This window comes from Pseudopodoces humilis, chromosome 17 (assembly GCF_049639895.1).
Source record: "Pseudopodoces humilis isolate 2021_Gansu_Grassland_sample_001 chromosome 17, ASM4963989v1, whole genome shotgun sequence".
Taxonomy (NCBI): domain Eukaryota; kingdom Metazoa; phylum Chordata; class Aves; order Passeriformes; family Paridae; genus Pseudopodoces; species Pseudopodoces humilis.
This window is the reverse complement of record NC_142216.1, coordinates 1,687,116-1,709,384: the sequence shown is the minus strand read 5'-3', so window position 1 is coordinate 1,709,384 and position 22,269 is coordinate 1,687,116. Positions and strand designations below refer to the sequence as shown.

The 22,269-nt window shown below is 61.7% G+C and overlaps 1 protein-coding gene across 4 annotated transcripts in view; it reads left to right on the top strand.

Annotated features, from left to right (window-relative positions):
- Positions 1-19,285, top strand: part of ABLIM3 (actin binding LIM protein family member 3) — a 42,751-nt gene extending 23,466 nt beyond the window's left edge. Inside the window, exons 2-23 of one of the 4 annotated variants that reach the window (XM_088063506.1) lie at positions 802-939; positions 3,089-3,272; positions 3,416-3,528; positions 5,405-5,531; positions 5,621-5,714; positions 8,577-8,664; positions 9,126-9,184; positions 9,428-9,499; positions 9,867-10,022; positions 10,929-10,958; positions 11,391-11,520; positions 12,363-12,461; positions 14,305-14,355; positions 15,521-15,655; positions 15,899-15,963; positions 16,235-16,382; positions 17,017-17,046; positions 17,425-17,483; positions 17,950-18,010; positions 18,198-18,205; positions 18,689-18,769; positions 19,115-19,285. In XM_088063506.1, coding sequence (XP_087919632.1) covers positions 802-939; positions 3,089-3,272; positions 3,416-3,528; positions 5,405-5,531; positions 5,621-5,714; positions 8,577-8,664; positions 9,126-9,184; positions 9,428-9,499; positions 9,867-10,022; positions 10,929-10,958; positions 11,391-11,520; positions 12,363-12,461; positions 14,305-14,355; positions 15,521-15,655; positions 15,899-15,963; positions 16,235-16,382; positions 17,017-17,046; positions 17,425-17,483; positions 17,950-18,010; positions 18,198-18,205; positions 18,689-18,769; positions 19,115-19,228 — 2,042 coding nt within the window. In that variant the 3' untranslated portion in view covers positions 19,229-19,285. Of the gene's footprint in view, positions 1-801; positions 940-3,088; positions 3,273-3,415; positions 3,529-5,404; positions 5,532-5,620; positions 5,715-8,576; positions 8,665-9,125; positions 9,185-9,427; positions 9,500-9,866; positions 10,023-10,928; positions 10,959-11,390; positions 11,521-12,362; positions 12,462-14,304; positions 14,356-15,520; positions 15,656-15,898; positions 15,964-16,234; positions 16,383-17,016; positions 17,047-17,424; positions 17,484-17,949; positions 18,011-18,197; positions 18,402-18,688; positions 18,770-19,114 lie in introns of those variants that run through there. The other 3 variants (XM_088063503.1, XM_088063504.1, XM_088063505.1) reach the window with 3 other exon arrangements.
- The last annotated feature ends 2,984 nt before the right edge of the window (positions 19,286-22,269 follow it).

Below are 22,269 nucleotides of genomic sequence, written 5' to 3'. Positions count from 1 at the left end.
GCACAGCCCAGGCACTCCCAGGTGCTCCAGGGAAAGCAGGAGCTGCTCTGTTCTCTCCTCGTGTTTGGGAATTGCCTTGAGACAGTGGAGGGATTCACAGGGAGCAGGAGGGCTTTACCCTGGGTGATGCTCCCAGAGGGGGTGAGGAATGGAGGTGAATCCCAGCAGGAGAAATCCAGCTCTTTTTGCCCTCCCCTGCAGCCCCTGGCTCCTTTGAGAGGCTCCACGCTCCGGAAGGAGCCGTGGGACTGGGCTGCCGCTCCTTGCTGAGGAGGTGACAGTCCCAGCAGGGCTGAGTGCTCCATTGCTGTGATGTTTGAAAGCTCCTTGACAAATGACTTCTTCCTCAAGCTCCTAAGCAAACAAGTGGAAGCTCCAAAAAAACAGCAGTTCCTTCCCGTGCTGCTGCCAAGCCAGAGCTTGCTGGGCTGTGTGGGAGAGGGTGAGCAGCCCCCAGGGCTGAGCACAGCACTGCTCCTTGCAGTGTCCCATTTTTGGGACAGGAGAGCATCTGGGCAGCTCTGGGATGATGCTGTGACCTGCTTGTCCGTGCAGGGACAGGCTGACCTGTGCAGAGTTTGGGACTGCAGACCCGTGAGCCTCTTTTGTGGGGCAGGGAAATCCCAGATCCAGAGAGGGCTGGGCTCCCATCTCAGAGCCTCAGGTGCTGTCCCTTGCCCTTAGTGCTGGCCTGATGTCCCATGGCCACCACAGCCACCAGACTGAGCTCGGTGCAGTGACACCAAATCCTAACAGACCCTTCCCCTCTCTCCTTTTGCTCTCCCTCCTTTCTGCCAGCAGTTCCCTATCAGCAAAACCCCTACACCCCTGGGAGCAGCTCCTCTGCCATCCAGTGCTATCGCTGCGGGGACACCTGCAAGGGCGAGGTCGTGCGTGTGCAGAGCAACCACTTCCACATCCGCTGCTTCACCTGCCAAGGTAGGATAAGGATCCCCAAAAAGCTGATGGTTGGCTGTCCCACAGCCCTGGGGGCAAAGCAAAAGGCTGGCCCTGTGAGCTGTGGTCACACTGCTGGAGTGGCAGCTGCAGGGGGATGTGGTGGAGCTCAGGGCAGAGCCCCTGAGTGATGCCAGAGCCAGTGAAGGGGTGTCCAGTGTCACTACCCTGGAGCAGCCTGCAGGTCCCAAACGTGCCCATCTGTGTCTGGGGGGGTCACTGTGCCCTCCAGCTGCTCCCGAAGCAGGGGGAGGAGAAGGAGGACGAGGCACTGCCAGCCTGGCTGAGAGCAGAGAGGTGGGGACATGCCCAGAGCAGCTCCTTCTGGAGCTGGGGCTGGGTGACACATCCCTGCCACCTGCCCATGGGATGCAGCTGGGACTTGGTGGCCCCCGGGGCTGGCAGGAGTGGAGCAGAGAGGTTGTTTGGATGTTCCTGGAGCACCAGAGGAGGGCTGCAGGGCTGTAAAGCTCATGGTGCAGAGCTGCTGCTGAAGGGCTCCTCAGCTTCTTTATTGGAGCAGCTGCTCTCAACCAGCTTCTGCAGGCTGTAAAATTCCCCATTCCAGGGCTTTTTAAAGGCCTCTGGTCTTCCAAGCTCCCCGTGCTAAGCATAATCCCCAGCCCCTGGTCACACTTTGCTCCTTGCCAGGGAACAGAGGGTTTGGCTGGAGGTGACACTTCCCGGGTTGTCCCCACCCTGCTGCAGCCCTGTCCCCTATGGGGTGGGCAGCCCCAGGATTTTTGGAAGGGGGATCTGTCCCGGGATGCCCTCGGGGCTGAGCTGCACCTGCAGGGCCCCGTGCTGAGCCTCCTGCCCTTTCCCAGCTCAGCCGTGGAGGATCCAGCAGGAGCCGAGCGTGCAGACAAAGAGCTCAGACAGCCGCCAGCTTCAAAGGGCCCGGGAGCCAGCAGGGAGAGCCTGGCAGCGCTCACTGCCCGATTTCCAAGTGAAAGGGAATAAATAATGAGAGGAAATCCTCCTGTCTCACCTTCCCTCGCAGCTCTCACCTCCTGCCACCTCTGGCTGGCTCCAGCCCCGCTGCCTGTCCCTGACGTGTCCCCGGGAGCTGGCACAGGAGTGAAGCCATGGGATGTGCTGTTCCCACAGCACAGGGCACACAGCAGACTCATTTTATCTTGGATTTGCTTCCTGATGCTGTCCCCGAGCTGCTGGCCTGGCCCTGGTTGCTGACAGGATTTTTGGGAGACCCAAATTGCCCCTGCTGGGTACCCCCAGCTCGGCCAAGGGATGCTCACAGGACAGGAGCTGCATCTCTGCCCACAAGGGCCCTGCAGCAGCGGGTGCAGCTGTCCCCTGTCACTGGGGCTGGCCCACAGCTGCAGGGACAGCACAGAGGGGGCTGAAGGACAAAGCAGAGACCACGGTGGGCTGTGGCAGCAGGTCGCTCTGTATCCCCTCTGCACGCTGTCACCTCGCAGGGCAGGGGATCCCACAGGAGCATCCACGGCCGGGATCTGCTGCTCTCCAGGTCCCTCTGGCTGGAGAAGCGTGGGAGGGAGGGAGATGATGCTGAGGCCAGGGCTGGCCACGTCTGCCTGGATTACTGTGATGGGCTGTGCACCACCCACACTTCCCACAGCAGGGAAGGGAGCGAGGCTGGGCTGGACACCTCTGGAAAAACAAGCAGGGAGAGCTCCAAGCCCAGTGCTCCCGGGAGCTGTTCCTGTCAGGGCACGGCTCCGTGTCCGGGGCGTGGAGACCATCAGAGGCAGCCGTGTCCCAGGGCAGGGATGAGATCTCACCCCAGCTGTCCCTAGGGCGCTCCCAGCTCTTTGCCACCCCTGTCCCCATCTTCCTGACACCACCGGGGTGCCAAGCGGAGGGGCTGAGCCCCGGGCAGGTGCAGCAGCTCCAGGAGGGGATGCCCGAGCTGTCGGTGCGTGCTGCAGGAGCGCTGCAGTGCAGGGGTTCCCTCCCGGCAATGGGATTCCCTGCGGGAGCCGCCCCATCCCACAGCCCAACACTGACATCTTGTGGTGCCGGGGGAGGCCCCGGAGCTCGGCTGGCACGGGAAACCCTCGGAGATTCCTGCAGGAAGCTGGAGAGGCGGCAGAGCTGGCCCAGGCATCCCGGACCTGCCGCGATGGCCGCATGTCCTTCTCCCCAGTGTGCGGCTGCGACCTGGCCCAGTCGGGCTTCTTCTTCAAGAACCAGGAGTACATCTGCACCCACGACTACCAGCAGCTCTACGGGACCCGCTGTGACAGCTGTGGGGACTTCATCACCGGCGAGGTCATCTCTGCCCTGGGCAGGACCTACCACCCCAAGTGCTTCGTCTGCAGCACCTGCAGGTGAGTGGAAGCTGTCACCAAGGGTCGGTGTCCCCCTTGGAGATGCCTTTTCCTGGAGCTCCCTGCTGGCCCCGGGAGAGGAGGAGGGCACTGTGTGGAGGGGGATGAGCAGCTGACCCCTCCCCACCTCTCCTTGGCCGCAGGAAGCCGTTCCCCATCGGAGACAAGGTGACGTTCAGCGGCAAGGACTGCGTCTGCCAAAACTGCTCCCACTCCCTCCTCAGCACCAAGCCCATCAAGATCCACGGGCCCAGCCGTAAGTTTGAGCGCCGTGCTGTGCTGGGTACAAAGAGAGGGACCTTGGAGAGGGTGGCAGGACAGGCTTTGGGGCCACTGAGCAGCCCTGCAGAGCCACGGAGGTTTAGGAGGAGGGATGGGGCAGTCCTGAGGCTCCAGCCAGGGCTGCAGCTCACCGCTGCTTCTGGAAACTCCCCTGGCCTGTCTGTGACCTGGGCAGGTGCCACCACCCTTGCAGGTGCTGTCTGAGCTCATGGGCAGGTTCTGGGGCTGGCTTTGCTCGCAGTCAGTTGCCTTGTGTCCAGTGGCTGCCCTGGGGATACTCCTGGGACAGTCACAGCACTGAAAGGTTGTTTTCTGCTAATCCCCGTGCCCTGGGAGCCCCTCAAAGTCAGCTGGAGCGATGGACAAGCTCTTTTGGGTGGGTTTGGCCTTGCTTTTGAGCCCAGGTTGGGAGGACCTTCCCTTCCTGCCATGGAGGTCAGTGCCTGACGCAGAGTCCTGGGTGTCGCCATGGTCCTTGTCACCCAGTCACCATGGGGACACTGCTGGTGGCAGGGTTGGTGCTGATGAACCCCCTGTGAGCCCCCCTTCAGCCCTCAATGGTGTCAGGGTTGGACTGAGCCCAAGGACAGGAATTCCCCCATCTTCCTCCATGGGCTCCTGGAGCTGCCCAGAGCCAAGCTCTGCCTCCCTCCCACCTTCCTCTCCCTCCCCATCCCTTCCCGGCGCTCCTCCGGCCCTGGAGCGGGGTTACCTGAGGACACCATGCCTTATTCATGGCAGCTGCAGACAGAATGAGAATGAGCATGAGAATGAGAATGAGAATGAGAATGAGAATGAGAATGAGAATGAGAATGAGAATGAGAATGAGAATGAGCCTGCCCCACCCGCACGCGTCCCTCACCGCCCCGGTGGCCCTGGCACTGCCATCAGCAGGGTGACAGGGGAGCTGTGCGCGCTGCTGGTGCATTCCATAGGGAAAGCATCCCTAGGAGGAGGATGCCGAGCCTCTCCCTGCAGCCCCAGCCCTGCAAACAACCCCAAACCAGCAGGACCTGAAGGAGGGAGCGGATCCTGCTTTTTTTGCAGGGCTCAGAAATCCTCCCCCCGTTAGGCGGGATTTGGGATGGGCTGTCTGCCCCTGCTTCCCCCGCGGCAGGGAGGGGGTTAAAGAAGCCCCTCTCCAGGCAGACCTGCTGCCCAGGGGAGGAGAGGACAAGGAGGAGTCAAGGTCAGGGGTCCGAGGACCGTGTGCTTCCTGCTCGCAGCCGTGCTGGAGCCGGGGGAGCAGGGGAGGAAGGGGAAATAGCGCAGCGGGGCCGGACGCGGCTGCCGGACAGCACAGCCCTTCCTCTGCCGGACACTTCCCACCCTTGGGCACCTGCCAGGGCAGCGTGGCCCTCCCACAGCCCATCACAGCATCGCGGAATGAACCAGCCTGGAAAAGACCTTTGAGATCATCGTGTCCAACCCGTGACCCGACACCTCCTCGTCAACTAAACCATGTCCAGGCTTCGTTAAACGCATCCAGGGACGGTGACTCCACCACCTCCCTGGGCAGATTCCAGTGCCCAATCATTCTTTGAGATAGGAATTTTTCCTGGTGTCCAACTGGCCTGGCTCACCCCAAGGGAGATGCAGCTCTGTGCTGCGGCTGGGTGCCACCTCAGGGGTCCCAGCTTTCCTCCTGTGCTGGGGACAAGCAGAGGTGACAGATTCCCATCATGAAACGATCCCCACGAGGCTGCCTCGGGAGCAGGGTGTTTGTGTCAGCATCATCCCTGGAAAAGTCCTCCGGGACAGGGTTTTCCTCTGGGTGTGAGGGGAGTGCCGGGTGACACAGCAGCTGTGGCTGTCCCTGCCGTGCCCCACGTCCCCTCCTGTCCCCCCAGACTGCGCCGGCTGCAAGGAGGAGATCAAGCAGGGCCAGTCGCTGCTGGCCCTGGAGAAGCAGTGGCACGTCAGCTGCTTCAAGTGCCAAACGTGCGGGATCATCCTGACCGGCGAGTACATCAGCAAGTGAGTGCCGGCACTCCCGGGCTGGCCCCGGGGCTGGGCGGGTGGCGAGGGGCTCTCCTGCCACTCACCCCCTCTGTCCCTCTCCCAAGGGATGGCATCCCGTACTGCGAGTCCGACTACCACGCCCAGTTCGGCATCAAGTGCGAGACCTGTGACCGCTACATCAGTGGCCGTGTGCTGGAGGTGAGTCCGTGACAGGGACGTGCCCTGGGGAGGTGCCACCTTCCAAATCTGGGGGCCGTGGCTCGTCCTGCAGCAGCTCTGTCACAGCCTGACCGCCTTCTGGAGAGGGTGGGAGAGGTGGAAACACCGCCGGACCTTGGATACTGGAGCTCGGGAACCAACCAGAGTCACAGCGGTCTGGAGGTGTGGGAACATCAGCCCCAAGCAGCTGCTGGGCTCTGGGTGTCCCCACACACATCCCTGTGCCGGCAGCCTGCCTGTAGCCTTGGAAACACATCCCGAGGGGCTGCAGCAGCTTTCCCTGGGCTCTGCTCCCCCTGGAACACCCCCTGACACCGGAGCAGGGGGTCCCCTTCGCTGGGGGAGGCTTTGCTGGGCACAGGAGCTGCTGTGGCAGAGCCAGGGAGGGATGCAGGGATTCCCCAGGGATCCCCCTGCGGATGCAGGTGGTTTTGGGACGTGTTTTGGGCAGTGGTGGGGCTGCACAGCTGGGGAGGGATGGCTTTGGGGAAGGACAGAGGGGTCCATCAGAAGGGTCCTTCCCATCTGGAAGTGATGTGTCCTCTCATGCTTTCCAGTCTAAGGGTAATTTAAAGGCTCAGGAGGCACAGAGAAGGAAGCCTGGTGTGATTTTTAGACCCTGTGATGGCACAGAGAGGCAGCAGTGCTGGAATTGTGCTCTGTCACTCCTGAGATTTCCCTTTCCACATGGCTGAGCAGGAGGAAAGGGCTCCCACACCTCTGCCAGCCCCAGGTTGCAGTGACAGGAAAAACCAGAGGTACCAGGGCTCTGCAGGTGCTGTGGGCTGGGGTGGCAGTGGCTGTGTGAGTCTCCAGCCTGCTGAGAGTTGTCCCAGGATGTCTCCAGCCTGTTTCACTCACAGCCCCCAAGAAGGGCTCACTCTCCCTGTTCCTGCCTGGGAGCTCCAGCCTGCCCAAGGAACCTCTCCTGAAGCTGGAACAAATTTCCAGAAGCCTCCCAGCACCTCTGCCCAGCCTGGGGGGGCTGTGTGTGCCTGGGAAGGCTTTCTGCTGACTCCAGGTTCCAGCAGCAGCCCCAGCCCTGCTGGGAGCATGAGCTCAGCACTGCAGCAGCTGCCCCAGGCCGGCTGCCCAGCACGAGCTCAGCGGGTCAGCAAATCTGAACGGAGCAGGACAAAGCCCTGACATCAAATCCCTGCTGCCCTGGGCAGTGCCAGCCCCCAGGAGCTGTGTGCCAGGACAGAACATCCCCAGGCACCCCTGGGTGTGGCAGGGTGCTGTTACCCGGTGTCAGAGGGGCAGGAGAGGAGCCAGAGGGGACCTGGGATTCCTGCTGTGAAATCATGGAATGGGTTGGGTTGGAAAAAACCTGAAAGATCATCTCATTCCACCACACCTTCCACTGTCCCAGGTTGCTCCAAGCCCCATCCAGCCTGGCCTGGGACACCTCCAGGGATGGAAGCCTGAGCTGCTCACCCTCCCTGGGATGTGCCTGCTCCCAGTGCTGAACCATCTGTGAATCCAGGGGCTTGAATTGTCCTCTCTGTCCAAGTGTGAAATGGAAAGGGCGCCTTTAAATAATTTTAGGCATTCAGGAGCCTCCTGGTGTTCTCCTGGCAGCCTCCAGGCATTCCCAACTGCTCCAGGCTGCCCAGCCAGGCTTGGATGATTAATGAGTCTTTAAGGGACCCAAGTGATAAGGAGCAGGTCCCTTCCCTCCCAGCTCCACCAGCCTTGTAACAGCTGGAATAACAACCAGAATAAAAGGAACAAGGCTTGTGCATGGTTTGGAGGAGTTCTGGGTGTTGAGATATTGGGTGGCTTTTGGAGAAGGTGTGTGATGAAATGAAAGTTGGGAATGGGCTGGGACATTCCTGGGGGAGCAGCCAGCCTCCCTCCACATGGAACAATTTGGGTTGGCACAGGATGTCCCTCCCTGCACTGTAAGGAAAGGAAGAATGGTCCAAACCCTCCAAACTCATCCTCCTGCCTGTCCTAAAACCTTCCACTCATTTTGGCATAAACTGGAGGGACTGACTGCCATCTGCACCCCACAGACACTGAGTTCCAGGCTGATTTTACGGGCAGCCCACGGGCAGGTTCTGTTACCCCTGCAGCAAATTTCCCATTTATCCTCCTGTTTCCAGCCCCCTCTATCACAACCCTCTTCTTCATAAGCAAAAGCCTCATCTTCCCTGTGCCACCTTCAGTTATTCTCCTTCTCTCAGTTTATTACAGGAGCAAAAAGTTCTTTAGGGTTGAGCTGTAACATCTCAGATTCCTCCTGCCCTGAGCTGGCTCCCGGCTCCCAGCCCACACCTGAACTGCTGACAGACACTTGGAGCTCCCAATTTCGGCTGTTAGCCCTGTCAAAAGAGCCAAAGGAGCAGCCCAGCTTCCTCTCAGCTGGGGCAGAGCACTGAAATTGGAGCAGAGAAGGAGGAAAGTTCCTTTAGGGAGAGGAACTGGCAGTGATGGACAGGGAGGTCTTTGGGGTCCTTCTCCCTTTGCTGCTTCCCTGCTGTGACATCAAATTTGCTGTTTTTCTTCAAATCTGTGGGGAAAGAGCCTGGAGATGGTGCTGGCCATTCCCAGAGTGTCAGCTTTGTAGGGACACCATTCCCAGGGCTTTGGGACCTCCTGGCTCTGTTTGGTGCTGGGCGTTTCAAGGAGAGCAGAAGGAGAGAGAACTCGTAGCCGGTTGCAAACAGGGATGAAGCGCTCTCTGCTTTTCTCCATGGGATGTGGAGGTTCCCAAGGCCACCCCAGTCAGTTTGTTCACCTGTCTGCAGCAGAGAGGGCTGGCAGGGTCCCTCAGGGATGGGGACAGGTGACCCTGTCCTGCCGTGCTCAGGGGCTCCTCTCTGCTCGCCCGTGCAGGCAGGAGGGAAGCACTACCACCCCACCTGTGCCAGATGTGTGCGCTGCCACCAGATGTTCACAGAGGGAGAGGAGATGTACCTGACAGGTAGGGCTGGGACCAGCTGGGGGGAGTTTGGGGTTGGGTCCTTGTGGCTCTGTGTGTGCAGCAGTGCCAGAGGTCCCTGTCTGCGCTGCTCTCCGAGTCCTGTGTGCAAAAGTCTCCATGGAACCTTCCCTGCCACGCCGCTGGGAACTTCTTGTCTCCCTGCACACCTGGGCCAAGCTCTGCTCACTGCAGCCCAAAGGATGGAGCTGTTGTGGTGCCCCAAGTGTCACCCCAGTTTAACCAGCAGGAGCTGGTTGGGCCAGCCCAAATCCCGAGTTTGCTGTCCCAGCTGAGGTTTGGCCCCTGTCCTCAGTGCTCTGGAGCTGTTCCATCCCTTCTCAGGGTCACCCAGTCCCCACTGCCCTGCAGTTCCCCTGGCACTGCTGGAGGTGGCAGGGACATGGCAGGGGGGTTTCAGCCCGTGTGTGGGGCTGAAATGCTGTCCCTTTGCTGCCTTGCAGGCTCTGAAGTGTGGCATCCCATCTGCAAGCAGGCAGCCAGAGCAGAGAAGAAGCTGAAGGTAGGCAGCAGGGTGAGGGGTGTCCTGAGAGGTGGCACCTCCCACGTTCCATTGTCCTCGAGTCCCTGAACTGCTTTGGCACTGCCCACACCTGGAGTGGCTTCCTGAGGCTGCCCAGAGGATGATGGGTGGCCGTGGCTGAGGCTGTGGAAGTGAAATTCAGCCCCCAAACCAAGAGTTTGCCTGCTCAGGGGTCCCTCCTTGCCGTGCTCTCACCTGCCCTCCCCCTTTGTGCCTCCACAGCACAGAAGAACGTCAGAAACCTCCATCTCCCCCCCTGGCTCCAGCATCGGCTCCCCAAACCGTGTCATCTGCGTAAGTCCAGCCCTGCCCCTCACCCAGGGCCCCAGGGGCAGTGACAGCAGCTTCCAGTGCTGCTCTTCAGTGGGACAAGCCCAGAATTTGGGGCTGGAATGGACCAGTGCCCTTGTCCCAGCAGCACCGTGCCACCAGTGCCATGGCACGGCTCAGGAGCGCTCCGAGGGGCACAGTCCTGCCCTCCCAGCTCCTCTGCCCTCCCTCTGCTGCCTCTCAGGCCTCTCCTCTTACCTGTCCCTGCTGCTGGGGTGACAGTGAGCTCCGTCTGCCCTGTGCTGGCTCCACACTGTGCGCTCCAGCCTGCCTTCCCTTCTCTCCTCCTCTTCCTTTCCGTCTCTCTGTCTCTGTCTCTCCCTCTCCCTAGGCCAAAGTGGATAATGAGATCCTTAATTACAAAGACCTGGCAGCTCTTCCCAAGATTAAAGCCATCTATGAAGTGCAGCGTCCTGACCTCATTTCCTACGAGCCCTATCACAGATACACGTCGGATGAGACGCTGGAGAGATATAGCTATGGGGAGGTATTGAAATCCAGAAATCCCCTGCTGGGATGTGCAGCAGTGGGCCCCAGTTTGGGGGAGAACTGTCTGGGGCTTTGTTCATGCCAGTGGGAATAGTGCAGGGAGGCAGGAGTGGGGCAGGACCTCTCCCAGAGGTGTGGGGAAGGTCTGTGATGGAGGTAAAGTGCTGCTGCTGTAGAGTCAGAAAGGTACCAGTGAGCCCAGGACACGTGCAGGGACAGACAGCGCTGTGTGAGAGGAGTGATGGGCAGGGAATTCACCCCTCACAGCCCTGAGCCTGGCTCCTGGCAGACAGTCCTGCAGCCCAGCCAGCACAGCACCTCTGGAGCACCTCTGGAGCACCTCTGGAGCACCTCTGGAGCAGGGCTGCCCTGCTGGGTGCTGGCCCTGCAGCCAGGGAAGGGGCTGGGGCAGGGCATTTCTGCAGGGCTGTGATGGGGGGATGCTGAGACACTGGACTGTCCTGCCTGGCCAGCTGGGGCTGCTGGCTGAGCTCAGGGAGCCCATGGAAGGAGAGCAGCTCACACAGCTGGGGCACCTGAAGCGGTGCTGGGAGAGGATTTGGCAGCAGCATCTCTTACATCCCTATCCCCAGGGTTTGGCACAAGCCTGGTGTCGCACAGCCCGTCCAGGATGGTGCAGGCAGCGTGACCTCTGTGCCTCCCCTCTCCACAGAGGTCTCTGAGAGGTGACAGCTCTGCTGATCCCTCCTGCCAGTTCCTCTCCTGGCCAGGGGCTTCCTGCCCAGCGTCCTGCCCCAGTTCAGCTCTGGCTGTGCCACCAGTGCCCCTCACTGCTGAGAACGAGCTGCTGTGGGACCCCAGTCTGTCACTGCTCCTCTTAACCCTGTGCTGTCTCTCTCTCTGTCTCTTTTTTCCTCCTCACTTTGCCTCCTGCTGCCTCCAGTCCCTGGGGACCCTCTCCCCATACTCACAGGTAATGTCCCTGTGGGCACTGGGGGTCTGTCACCTCCTGCTGCCACAGGCTGTCCCTCTGCCAGGGGCTCTGCTGATGGTCCCTCCGGGCTGCCCCAGGGTGTGGGGAGATGGGATGTGTGTCCTTCAGTGCCCAGAGAGAGCGGAATGGCCCCAGGGTGCAGCTTCTGCCCCGTGGAGGGAGACACCAGTAACTGGGGATGACCTCCAGGCACAAAACTTCTGCCCGGACACTGTCACCTGGTCCCAAACCTGTGCCTTGGCAGGGGGGAGGCAGGGCGGGCCGGGGACCCCTCCAGCCCCAGGGGACACAGCCCCTGGCCAGTGTCACACGCAGAGCACCTCCCGGGCTGCCCCAGGCAGGGGACCCCCATCCGAGGGACACCTCCTGCCAGCTCTAACCCCGCTCTCTCCACGCCTTCCTCGCCCCCAGGACATCTACGAGAGCTTTGACACGCGGCAGAGAAGAGCCTCCAGCCCTGGCTACATCGACTCCCCCACCTACAGCCGCCAGGGCATGTCCCCCACCATCCCCAGGTCCCCACACCATTTCTACCGCTCAGGTGAGGATTTCAGCTGCAACCCCAGCCTGAGCTGAGCTCAAGTGGAGAGAGGATCACAAAAATATCTCTGGGATTTCTGTCGTTCCTCACCTGGCAAGCAGCAGGAGGCCTGGGGTGGCCCACGGTGGGCGCAGTGCCCAGCTCTGCACGTCCTCTGCCTCTCCAAACTCTTGCGAGCTGCAAGCAGAGGCCGAGGGGGACTCAGGCACGAGCTGAGGCTCCCAGAGGATGGGGTGGGAGGCAGGTGACCTCCAGCTCTGGTGAAGACCCCTGAGCTGCGCTGGTGGCTGTGGCAGGGGTGCGCAGGGAGCTCCTCGCACGCGGGCATGCAGCACACCCCGGAGCATGGCAGGGGAGCAGGGCCAGTGCCATGGCAGGGGAGCAGGGCCAGTGCCATGGCAGGGGAGCAGGGCCAGTGCCATGGCAGGGGAGCAGGGCCAGTGCCATGGCAGGGGAGCAGGGCCAGTGCCATGGCAGGGGAGCAGCGCCTGGGCTGTCTCCTGTGCTCTGCAGCTGTGGAGGAAGGACTGGAACGCTCTGAGCTCACTGAGAGCCCCGCTGCACCGCCAAGGGCTCATCACCGCCTGCTCTGAGCACGCTGGGCTGTCCCGGCAGGGCTGCCCGGAGGTTCCTCCGCATCCCGGCCGCTCCGGAGATGCTGGAAATCTCCCCCCGCTCCATCACTGCCTCTCCCGGAGCGCAGCCCTGCGCACGTCCCCGTCACCCCCCGCCCCTCACACAGCCCCTGCCGTTCTAACACCGCTGCATTTAACACCCATTTTCTTCTGCCTCTTGTTCTCTCTCTCGGTCACTCACGGCTGCTTCTGCTCGGCCCCGCGTAGGCACCGAGAGCGGGCGCAGCTCCCCCTACTATAGCCAGTTAGATGTGAGGTCCTCCACTCCAACCTCATACCAAGCGCCCAAGCATTTCCACATCCCAGGTAGGCTCCGGAGCCCCCCGCTGCCCGGGGAGCGCCGTGTCCGTGGCATGCCCGCATGTGCCGTCCCCGCTGTGTTGCATGCCTCGCTCCGCCGCCTGCCTAGAGCCAGCTGGCAGCAGGATCTACCCCTGGTAGAGGCCATCCATAAACAGGACCTACGGCTTGAACCCTCCTCCTTGTCCCCCTTGTCACCACCCGGAGCTCCCAGAGGCGCCCGGAGTCTGCTTGATCCTTGCAACATCCCTCTTCTTCCTCTTCCCTTCCCTCCCTCCACTCTCCACACGAGGATGAGTCCCCTGGTGAGAGCCTGTCCCCAGGATCAGCAGCCGGAGCGGGTGTGCCAGAGGAGTTTCCACACCCATCCGCTACAGATGACTATTTTATACCCCCCTAGGGCCCGCCGCTCCCTCCCCCCAGAGTCTTCTGGGCTTGCCAGATGCCTGCTCCCCTTCTGCAGGGATTGCAGGGGCCACCAGGTAAGGGCCACCACCCGCTCCCGGCCACGCAGAGCCCACGGGGACGGGGACGGAGCGGGCAGGACGGGAGAGTGGGTTGGGAAGCAGGCAGAGCTGCCCATCACCCCTCGCCGGGGTCACAACCCCGCACCGTCCACTCGGCTCTTGGCATCTCCCCGTGCCCCCAAAAGCGTGGCACCCTCGCCCGGAGCATCGCTGATGCTCGGAGGACGCCCGGAGGCTCCCCCAGCTCCTCTCCCATCCCATCCCAGCCCTGCCCTGCCCTCCCGCTGCCGCTCGGTGGTTTATGGATGGCCCCCTCCCTGCTCCGCCTGCTCCAGCTCGCTTTTCCCTCCCGACTCGCTCTTTTCTCTCTCTGCTGCGGAAAGAGGCTTTGGCTGCTCTTGGCTCTCCGCAGGTAGCTCGCAGGCGGCTCTCGCAGGTGCCGGCAGCCCGAGAAGGGCCTGGTGCCCGCCTGGCAGGCTGTGCCCGGCTGTGGCAGGCTGTGCCTGGCTGTGGCAGGCTGTGCCCGGCTGTGGCAGGCTGTGCCCGGCGGTCAGGCTGTGCCCGGCGGTCAGGCTGTGCCCGGCTGTGGCAGGCTGTTCCCGGCGGTCAGGCTGTGCCAGGCTGTCAGGCTGTGCCCGGCGGTCAGGCTGTGCCCGGCGGTCAGGCTGTGCCCGGCGGTCAGGCTGTGCCAGGCTGTCAGGCTGTGCCCGGCGGTCAGGCTGTGCCCGGCTGTGGCAGGCTGTGCCCGGCGGTCAGGCTGTGCCCGGCTGTGGCAGGCTGTGCCCGGCTGTGGCAGGCTGTGCCAGGCTGTCAGGCTGTGCCCGGCGGTCAGGCTGTGCCCGGCGGTCAGGCTGTTCCCGGCGGTCAGGCTGTGCCCGGCGGTCAGGCTGTGCCAGGCTGTCAGGCTGTGCCCGGCTGTGGCAGGCTGTGCCAGGCTGTCAGGCTGTGCCCGGCTGTGGCAGGCTGTGCCAGGCTGTCAGGCTGTGCCCGGCGGTCAGGCTGTGCCCGGCGGTCAGGCTGTGCCCGGCTGTGGCAGGCTGTGCCCGGCTGTGGCAGGCTGTGCCAGGCTGTCAGGCTGTGCCCGGCGGTCAGGCTGTGCCCGGCGGTCAGGCTGTGCCCGCCTGGCAGGCTGTGCCCGTCGCCCCGTGCATGCTGTGGGCGCTCACTGCATGTCCTGTCACGGCCTGGGCAGCCAGGACCGTGCTCCTGTGCCCGTGCCGCCGGCCCGGAGCCCTGCCGGGCCACCCGAGAGCCCGGAGGCGCTTGTGTGATGGAAACGTGGCCTGGGGCTCCTGCAGGAGCCGTGTCCTGTGCGCTCGCAGCACGCCCACACTGACCTCCCTTTCCCCCTTCTTCCCTTTCTCTCTCTCTTCTCCCACCAGCTGCTGGCGAGAGCAACATCTACAGGAAGCCTCCCATCTATAAGCGCCACGGTAGGTGTGGCTGCTGTGTCCCTGTCCCCGTGTCACCCCGGGGAGTTCAGGGGCTGCCCGGGAGATGGGGCTGGCATCAAGGTTTGGGTGCTGGGCTTTGGCGGGATGCTCTGGGCAGCAGGGTGGGTGCAGTGGGGACAAGTGTGACTTGGGACCCTGTCCCTGTTGTGAGAGAAGGAGCAAAGGCTGGCAGTGACACCAGGGATAGCTGTGGAACCGGGAGCAGGGGAGTCAGAGCAGCCTCGGACAAGGGATGAAAAAAGCAATTTGCAGTTTCACATGCAGCCCTGGAGAAAAATCCCAGCCCACCCTGGGGTGGCGGTTCTAGCGTGAAACTTCGGGGTGTTGCAGCTTGGGGACGGTGTGTCAGTGTTTGTTTGGTGGCTTTCAGTGTTTGTTTGGTGGCTCTCAGCGGAACTGCCTTGCACTGTCCCCTCTTGCTTCTGCTCCCGGAGGGACAGCAGCTCCCCCTGAGCAGTAACTGTGTCTCCTCTCTCTCCCCGGGCTCTCCCCTCCCTCCTGCCCAATTCCCACCGCCTGCTGCTGCCTGCTCCTGCTGCTGTAAGTACCTGCTGGGTACCCAGAGGTGGTGGGATGGCTCTGCCACCTCCTGTCCCTGCTGCTCCTTCCCCTGCGCCTCCCCTGGCCTCTGGTGCAGCAGAGCTCCCCCCTGGGCTCCCCCGTGTGCTGTTGAGGCTCTGGCCCCAGCCTGAGCACTCTGTGTGTCCCTGCCATGAGGACCAAGCCCTGCCAGAGCCCTCTGCTCCCCCCACCTTTCCCTGGCAGAACCCGGAGAGCCCCGTCCCTGCTGGCTCTGAGCCTTCCTCCGTCCCTCTCTCACCTCCTGGGGACAGGGCAGCGCGGGGAGCTCGGTGGCACTGCTGGCACTGGGATGAGCACGGTGCAGGAGCCAGAACTTGTGGCACCGTGGGCTCTCAGCCATTTGGGTCCTTCCCAGCCCCATCAGTGACATCCCCTGCTTGTCACTGTCCCCACCGTCTGCCTCAGCACCCCTGAGGAGGTGTCAGCAGTGGGAAAACTGATTATTCCCAGCTCTGCTCCGTGCTGTCCCAGACACAAATCCCTGGGGAGGGAAGAGGATTTGCCTTCATTTGGGGTGGATCTCTGCAGATCCTCACCTTGGCTCTGCCCGCTCCTTTTGCAGACAACCCCTCTGCAGCCACGAAAAGCAAAACCAGCGAGGACATCGCGCAGTCCTCCAAGTACAGCCCTGCCTACTCCCCCGATCCCTACTACCACTCCGAGTCGGAATACTGGTCCTTCCAAGGCTCTCCCAAAGGTAACAAATTCCCCTTGGGCTGGGAGAAAGGGAAACACATTCCTGACTCCAAATTTTCTGGGAGGAAACCTCGTTTTGAGCTGGGTCTGGACAGAAAAGTGGGGTTGGGCTGAGATACCTGCCATGGTGACCCCAAAACCCAAGGAGTCTCTGGGAGCCAACTGTCCCCATGTGGTTGGGGACATCCTCCTCCCTGCCTGCCCCCACTTCTGTCCCCACCTGACCCCTGGTGTCTCCTTGCAGCTCCCCGGGCCCGGAGGTTCTCGTCAGGGGGTGAGGAGGACGGGTACGACCGGGGCATGCACAAGGTGAGTGCCAGCCCCGCCGGGCACAGAGCCAGCACCAAACCATCCCCAGCTCAGCCCAGCTCTGCCACCCGAGGTGCCACCACCATCCCTGCTCCTGCCATCTGTCCCCTCCTGGCCACCCCCACATGGGCTCTCAAGGAGGGGTCGAGACACCCCTGCCCCAGCACCTCATCCTCAGGAGGTTCCAGGGGATGCTGAGCCCTTCCACGATGTGCCAGAGAGGGCTGGGCAGGGAAAGGAAGAGTGCAAAGTGGCTTTTTCCTGCTGCCAGATCCAGAGTGGCATCGGGAGGCTGATCCTGAGGGAGGAGATGAAGGCTCGGTCCAACTCCTACGCAGACCCCTGGACACCCCCTCGCAGCTCGGCCAGCAGCAGAGAGGCGCTGCACACAGCGGGCTACGAGGGCTCCCTCAATGGCTGTAAGGCTGTCCCTGCCCGTCCCCCTGTCCCCCTGTCCCTCTGTCCCAGCCCCTCGGGAAGTCTGAGGGGTGGAGAGGGAAGAAAGGGATGAGGAAAGGGATGATGAGAGGTGCTGGCCATGGAGCCGGGCTCAGGAGGGTCTTTTCCTCTCTGGAAGGCTCCATCCATTCCCTGTGCCCCAGCTGGGGTGGGGCATTGCCCAGTGGTGTCTGGGCAGCCTGGGAGTGCCTCGTGGGACGGCTGAAGGATCCCTTGGGGATGTGGCAGCACAGCCAAGATCACAGCCAGGGTTGCTGTGACCTGTCCTGGACTGGCACCTCTGGGAGTTCCTGGCACCCCACGGCTGCCTCGTTTGTGCTGCTCCTGTCACAGAGCCCCCAGGGCACCCAGCCCTGCCCTTGGGGCACAGGGGGGAACACTGCAGAGCCTGGCAGCACAGATGGCCCTGTCCAGTCCATGCTCTCCTTCCTCACATCTGCCCTCACGGAGCTGTTTGGGGATGCTCAGGGAGCCCCTCAGCCCCGTGGGAGCTCCTGGGAGCCCCAGGGAGGATCTGTGGGGCTGGGAATGGGCAGCTCTGCATGGCATGGGGTGCTTGGCCCTCCCTGACAGCCGGCTCTGCTCTCCTTGCAGCTCCCCGAAGCCACTACCTGGCCGACAGCGGTGAGTGCCTGACCTGAGCCCTGCCCAGCCCGAGCTGGAGGAGGTGCTGGGACCAGGGAGGGAACAAGGGAAGCAAAGAGGGAGCCCTGGCAAGCCTGGGTTAGGATAGAGCTGAAGCAGGGCAGGGAGGACAAGTCGGGGAAGCTGAGAGAGGAGAATGTGTTGCTCTGAAGGATGAGGTGGTTGGGCTGCCACAGGAAAGGGATTTTGGGGAGAGGAACATCAGCACGGGAGGAAGGCAGCCTGGAAATGAGCTGGAGCTGGAAGGAGGCAGAGCTGGGAGCACAGAGGCAGAGGGTGGCCCGGTGGGGGCTGTCCTGGGGGGTGTGAGGCTCATTCCTGCTTCTTCCCTGATGCCCCTTGGTGGATTCTTTGCAGATCCCCTCATTTCTAAGTCGGCCTCCCTTCCTGCCTACAGGAGGAATGGGCTGCACAGGGTGAGTGCCTCCTGCTGCTGCCAGGCATTTCCCATCCTCCCAAGCATTCCCATTTCTCCCAGGCATTCCCATTTCTCCCAGGCTGCTCCAAGCCCCCAGAGCTCCCTTTCCATCTCTGGGATGTTCTCTTTTCCCCTTCTCTGCACCCCTGCTGCCACTGCTGTCCTGTGCCAATCCAAAATGACCCTTGTTGGGATCCAAAGTGCCCTGTCCAGGCAGTGCCTGCCCTGTAACTCCCATGGGGTGATTTCCAGAGGGATGCTGGTGCTGCGTTCCAGCAGAAGAGCTTTGCTTTATATCCTGGGCTCAGGATTGTTTGGGATCAGGAGTTCTGCTCCTGTCTCCATGTGAACTCTTATCCTGGGTGGGGAACCTCGGTGTCCTCCCTTGGGGACGTGAGAGGTGTCACCTGGGGTGCCTGGGGGAGCCTCCCTCTCACTGCCCCCTCTGTCCACCCCTCCTGCAGCCTCCCAGCGCGGAGCTTTTCCACTACGACAGCACCAACGCCGTCAACTGGGGGATGCGAGGTGAGGGGGGCACGGGGCTGGGGACCCTGCAGGTGCCCTGGGGGAGATGCTGGGGGGCTGCCAACCCCCCCTGCAGACAGGCAGGGGGGCTGGAGGGAGAATGGGGGGATATGGGCAGCACTGGGGGGAGGGTGGTGACAGCAGAGGGGTCGGGGTGGCTCAGGCTGGCTTTTTTCTCTCCCCACAGAGTACAAGGTAAGACCCTTCTGCTGCAAGGAGCGGCCACCAGGCAGAGGTGGGAGTCCCAGGGATGTGTCCATGTGTCCCCAGGCTCTCCAGAGGGAAGAACTTTGTTCCCCTCCATCCTCCACCTGACAGCCCCATCCCAGGACTGTGGGGCTCAGAGCAGAGTCCTTCCCCTCCTGCCAGGTCCCAGGTGCTTGGGACAATGCTTGCTGAGCAGAATTGTCCCCGGGTGAGGGACAGAGCAGGGGTTTGTGCTGCTGGTTTCCTGCTCATGCTCATGCCTGGGTCATTCCTGGTTTTGCAGAGTGAGCAGGTTATTCCAGAGCCACCGTGGAGGTTCTGGGTGGATCAGAGCCACCCTGAGAGCAATTCCCACCTCTCCTTGTCCCATCCAAGCCCTAGAGTCAGCTGTGCCACCCAAACCCTTGCCCTCATTCCCAAGTGTGCCCCGAGTGTCTCATGGCTGCCCCACGTGTCCCTGTCCCCGTGCAGATCTACCCCTACGAGCTGCTCCTGGTGAAGACCAGGGGGAGGAACCAGCTGCCCAAAGATGTGGACAGGACTCGGTTAGAGGTGAGAAGAGCTTTTTTCACTGAGGACTATCAGGGCACAGAGGGACCCGATGCCACGGGGTGACCCCGGCATGCAGCGTGTGGGGCTCGTGGCTGTGTGAGGAGCATCCCCACATCTGCTCAGGAGCACACGAGGGTCAGGGCACTGTCCCAGTGCTCCTGCTGCCCCCCTGGCCGGGCAGAGCTGTCCCCTGTGCCTTTGGCAGGGGCAGCAGGGAGGCAGTGCTCCCCTTTCCCGAGGGGGCTCCTGTCACCCCATTGTCCCAGCGGGCAGGGGATGCCCTCAGCCCCTCTGCTCAGCCATGGAAGGTGCCCAGCTCTGGCCCAGCCTCCCATTTCTCCCCAGAGACACCTGTCCCAGGAGGAATTCTACCAGATCTTCGGGATGACCATGGCCGAGTTTGACCGCCTGGCGCTGTGGAAGAGGAACGAGCTGAAGAAGCAGGCCCGGCTGTTTTAAATGCAGTGCACTATAAATATATACATACATATAAATATATACATAGAGAGATCTCTATATTGCAGCTCTGTATGATTCTCGGGGCTGTACAGGGCACAGGGGCCCTCTCTGCACCCCTGAGAGTGAATTGGAGTCTTGCAGATCGTTTGATGCTCTGTGTTTCCTTTTCCAACCTGATTTCTGTATCCATGCCTGGCTTCTCCCAGACTCTGCTGCCCCTCAGGGACACGAGGGGAGGATTTTCCTGCTGCAGAGAGAAGGGGTTTGGGATGGGGGTGTCCCATCCCCTTCTGCTCAGCTGGGCTGTGGAGTAGAGGTGGAAAAGGCCCTGGGCACAAGGGCAGGAAAGTGGGATCTCACTCCGGGATCCTTAAATCCTTCCCTGCCTTGACACGGCCAGGACTGGGGGCACTTCAGGATCTGAGATGCAGAGCTTGGGGCAGGGGATAGGAGCTGTGGGGACCCCAGGGGGCCAAGCTGATCCCCTGAGTCCCAGTCCCTCCTGGGCTGGTGGCTTTCCCTGCAAAGCCTGGCTTGCTCCAGAGCCAGTTTCTCCTCCCAAGGTGCCAGAATGGCCACTTTCCATCCCCAAACCCAGCCCTTCCCAAGTGGAACAGCCAAAGCCACCTCCTGCCTTGTGCAGTTTCTTGCCACTCTTCAGGTTTGTCCAGGGCTGAGTATTCCAGGATATTCCAGCTGGGAGCTGGGGGAAGGCCAGAGGAGAGGGGTGGGAAATGCAGGTCCCACGACCTGCTGGACGTCTCCTGGATTTTCCTGAATTCCCCATCACAGCTGCCTGAGTCCCTGATGATTCCCTCTGGGAATGAAGGCAATTCCCTCCACTGCAAACTCTACGTATTTCTATCCCAAACTCTATGGGATAACTTGGTTTTGGCTTATTTTTTTCATAAAACAAATAAGGTTGTTTCCACACAAACATCTTCCCTGGTGTCTGTGCTGCTCTGCTCTCCTATTTGCTCATCCTGCAGGATTTTCAGGCACAACCAGGATTGAACAGTCCCAAAACCAGGCCAGGAAATGTGGGGTACAGCAGGAGCTGGGTCAGCAGAGTTCCTGTGAGGGGACAGAGCAGGTTTTACCTTCACTGTGCCATGGGCCACATTCTGGTCCCCTCTGAAACCCTCCTGTCCCTCTGTCCCCACGGAGTGGGTCAGTGCCCTCCCTGCCACCCAGAGCTGCTCACTTTGCTGCCCAAAAATCCACCAGCAGGTTCCCCTTGCAGGGGTTTGCCAGAGTTCCAGGGGCTCAGGGCAGGAGTTCTCCCACCAGCAGCAGCTCTGGAGCTTTGTGCCAGCAAGGAAAGGGCTGGGGATTGAGGTGGAGATGGCAACATCGCCCTGGGAATTGCTCGTCTGCTTTAGTGCAGCAGTAAATGAGCCAAGTTGATTTATAATTACTTTCCTCGTACAAAATGGAGCTCTCTAAATCAAACTCAACTGTTTGTGGCTGTAGAAATCTTCTCTCTCCGGCAGCAGTTCCAGTGATAAAGCCTGGGGGACGTTATTAATAATAACACATCAGCAGCATCATTTCCAAAGCATTTTATGGACAGCAACTCTTCTCCACAAGGACTTGCAAAGGTGGGGAAACTGAGGCAGGGCTTGGTTTTTGTTTTTTTTTCAGAGCCAGGGCAGCCTCTCCAGCTCCATGCTGAGGCAGCAGACACTCCAAGGGTCCCTGCTGGTGTCCCACTGCCCTGGGGAGGGCTGCAGGGACACCCCAGGCATCACCACCTGCCCTGGAATCTGCAATTCCCAAAGCAGCCTGGCAGTGTGGGCAGCCCTGGACTGAGATTCCTGCCCCAAGCACAGCCCCAAAGGTGACCCCAAGCTGTGGAAGAAAACTGGGGCTCAATCCAGAGCCAAAACCACCAAAAACCAAACACCAAACCATGCGGGAGCTGGGCATGAGGGGGTCCTGGGCTGAAATTGCCCCAAGAGGGGGAATTTCTCCAGGCCAGTTGCTAATTCCCATCTGATATTTCACGTGATAATAATTGGGTATGCGTGAAACCTCATCACATTTCTGTCCCAAGCTGCTGTCCCCACAGGGCTCAGCTGGAGCCCACCTTGTCCTGGGAGTGCCAGGAGCCTCTGTCCCTGCTGCCACACCTGGGACACTGTCCCACAAATGTCCCACAAATGTCCCACAAATGTCCCACAAATGTCCCACAGATGTCCCACAGATGTCCCAAGCCCAGGTCTCCCTGGAGGAGGGACAACACCAGGGAGACACCGGGCACAGGAGGGACACCGGGAGGGAGACGACATGGAGGGGATCTTGGGGAGGGGAAAACAAGGAGAGAGGGGTCAGGGGGTGCTGTCCTTGCTGCTGGGTGGGGGAATTCGGGATTTTCTCCCTAAACCGAAGTTGCCCAACCCAGGCAGGTGGAGGTGATGCACTCAAGACCCTCACCCGTCACAAGGGGGTCTCTGGGTGCCAGGGGATGCAGGATGGGGGATGCAGGGGTGGGGATTCAGGATGGGGTTGCAGGGGTGCCGGGGGATGCAGGATGGGGTTTGCAGGGTGCCGGGGGATGCAGGATGGGGTTTGCGGGGTGCCGGAGGATGCAGGATGGGGTTTGCAGGGTGCCGGAGGATGCAGGATGGGGTTTGCAGGGTGCCGGGGGATGCAGGATGGGGTTTGCGGGGTGCCGGGGGATGCAGGACGGGGTTTGCGGGGTGCCGGGGGATGCAGGACGGGGTTTGCGGGGTGCCGGGGGATGCAGGATGGGGTTTGCGGGGTGCCGGGGGATGCAGGATGGGGTTTGCAGGGTGCCGGGGGATGCAGGATGGGGTTTGCGGGGTGCCGGGGGATGCAGGATGGGGTTTGCGGGGTGCCGGGGGACCGCAGTCGCGGCCGGGCTGTCCCCGCGGGCTGTCCCTGGTGCCGTGCCGGGCCGGGCCGGTGCTGGGCGCTGCCGCTCAGCGAGCGAGGGAGGGAAGGAGGGGCGGGTGAAGGGATTGGCCGCCCCGAGCGAGAGCCGGCCCCGCCGGGCGGCCGCTGCCCGGGACATTCCC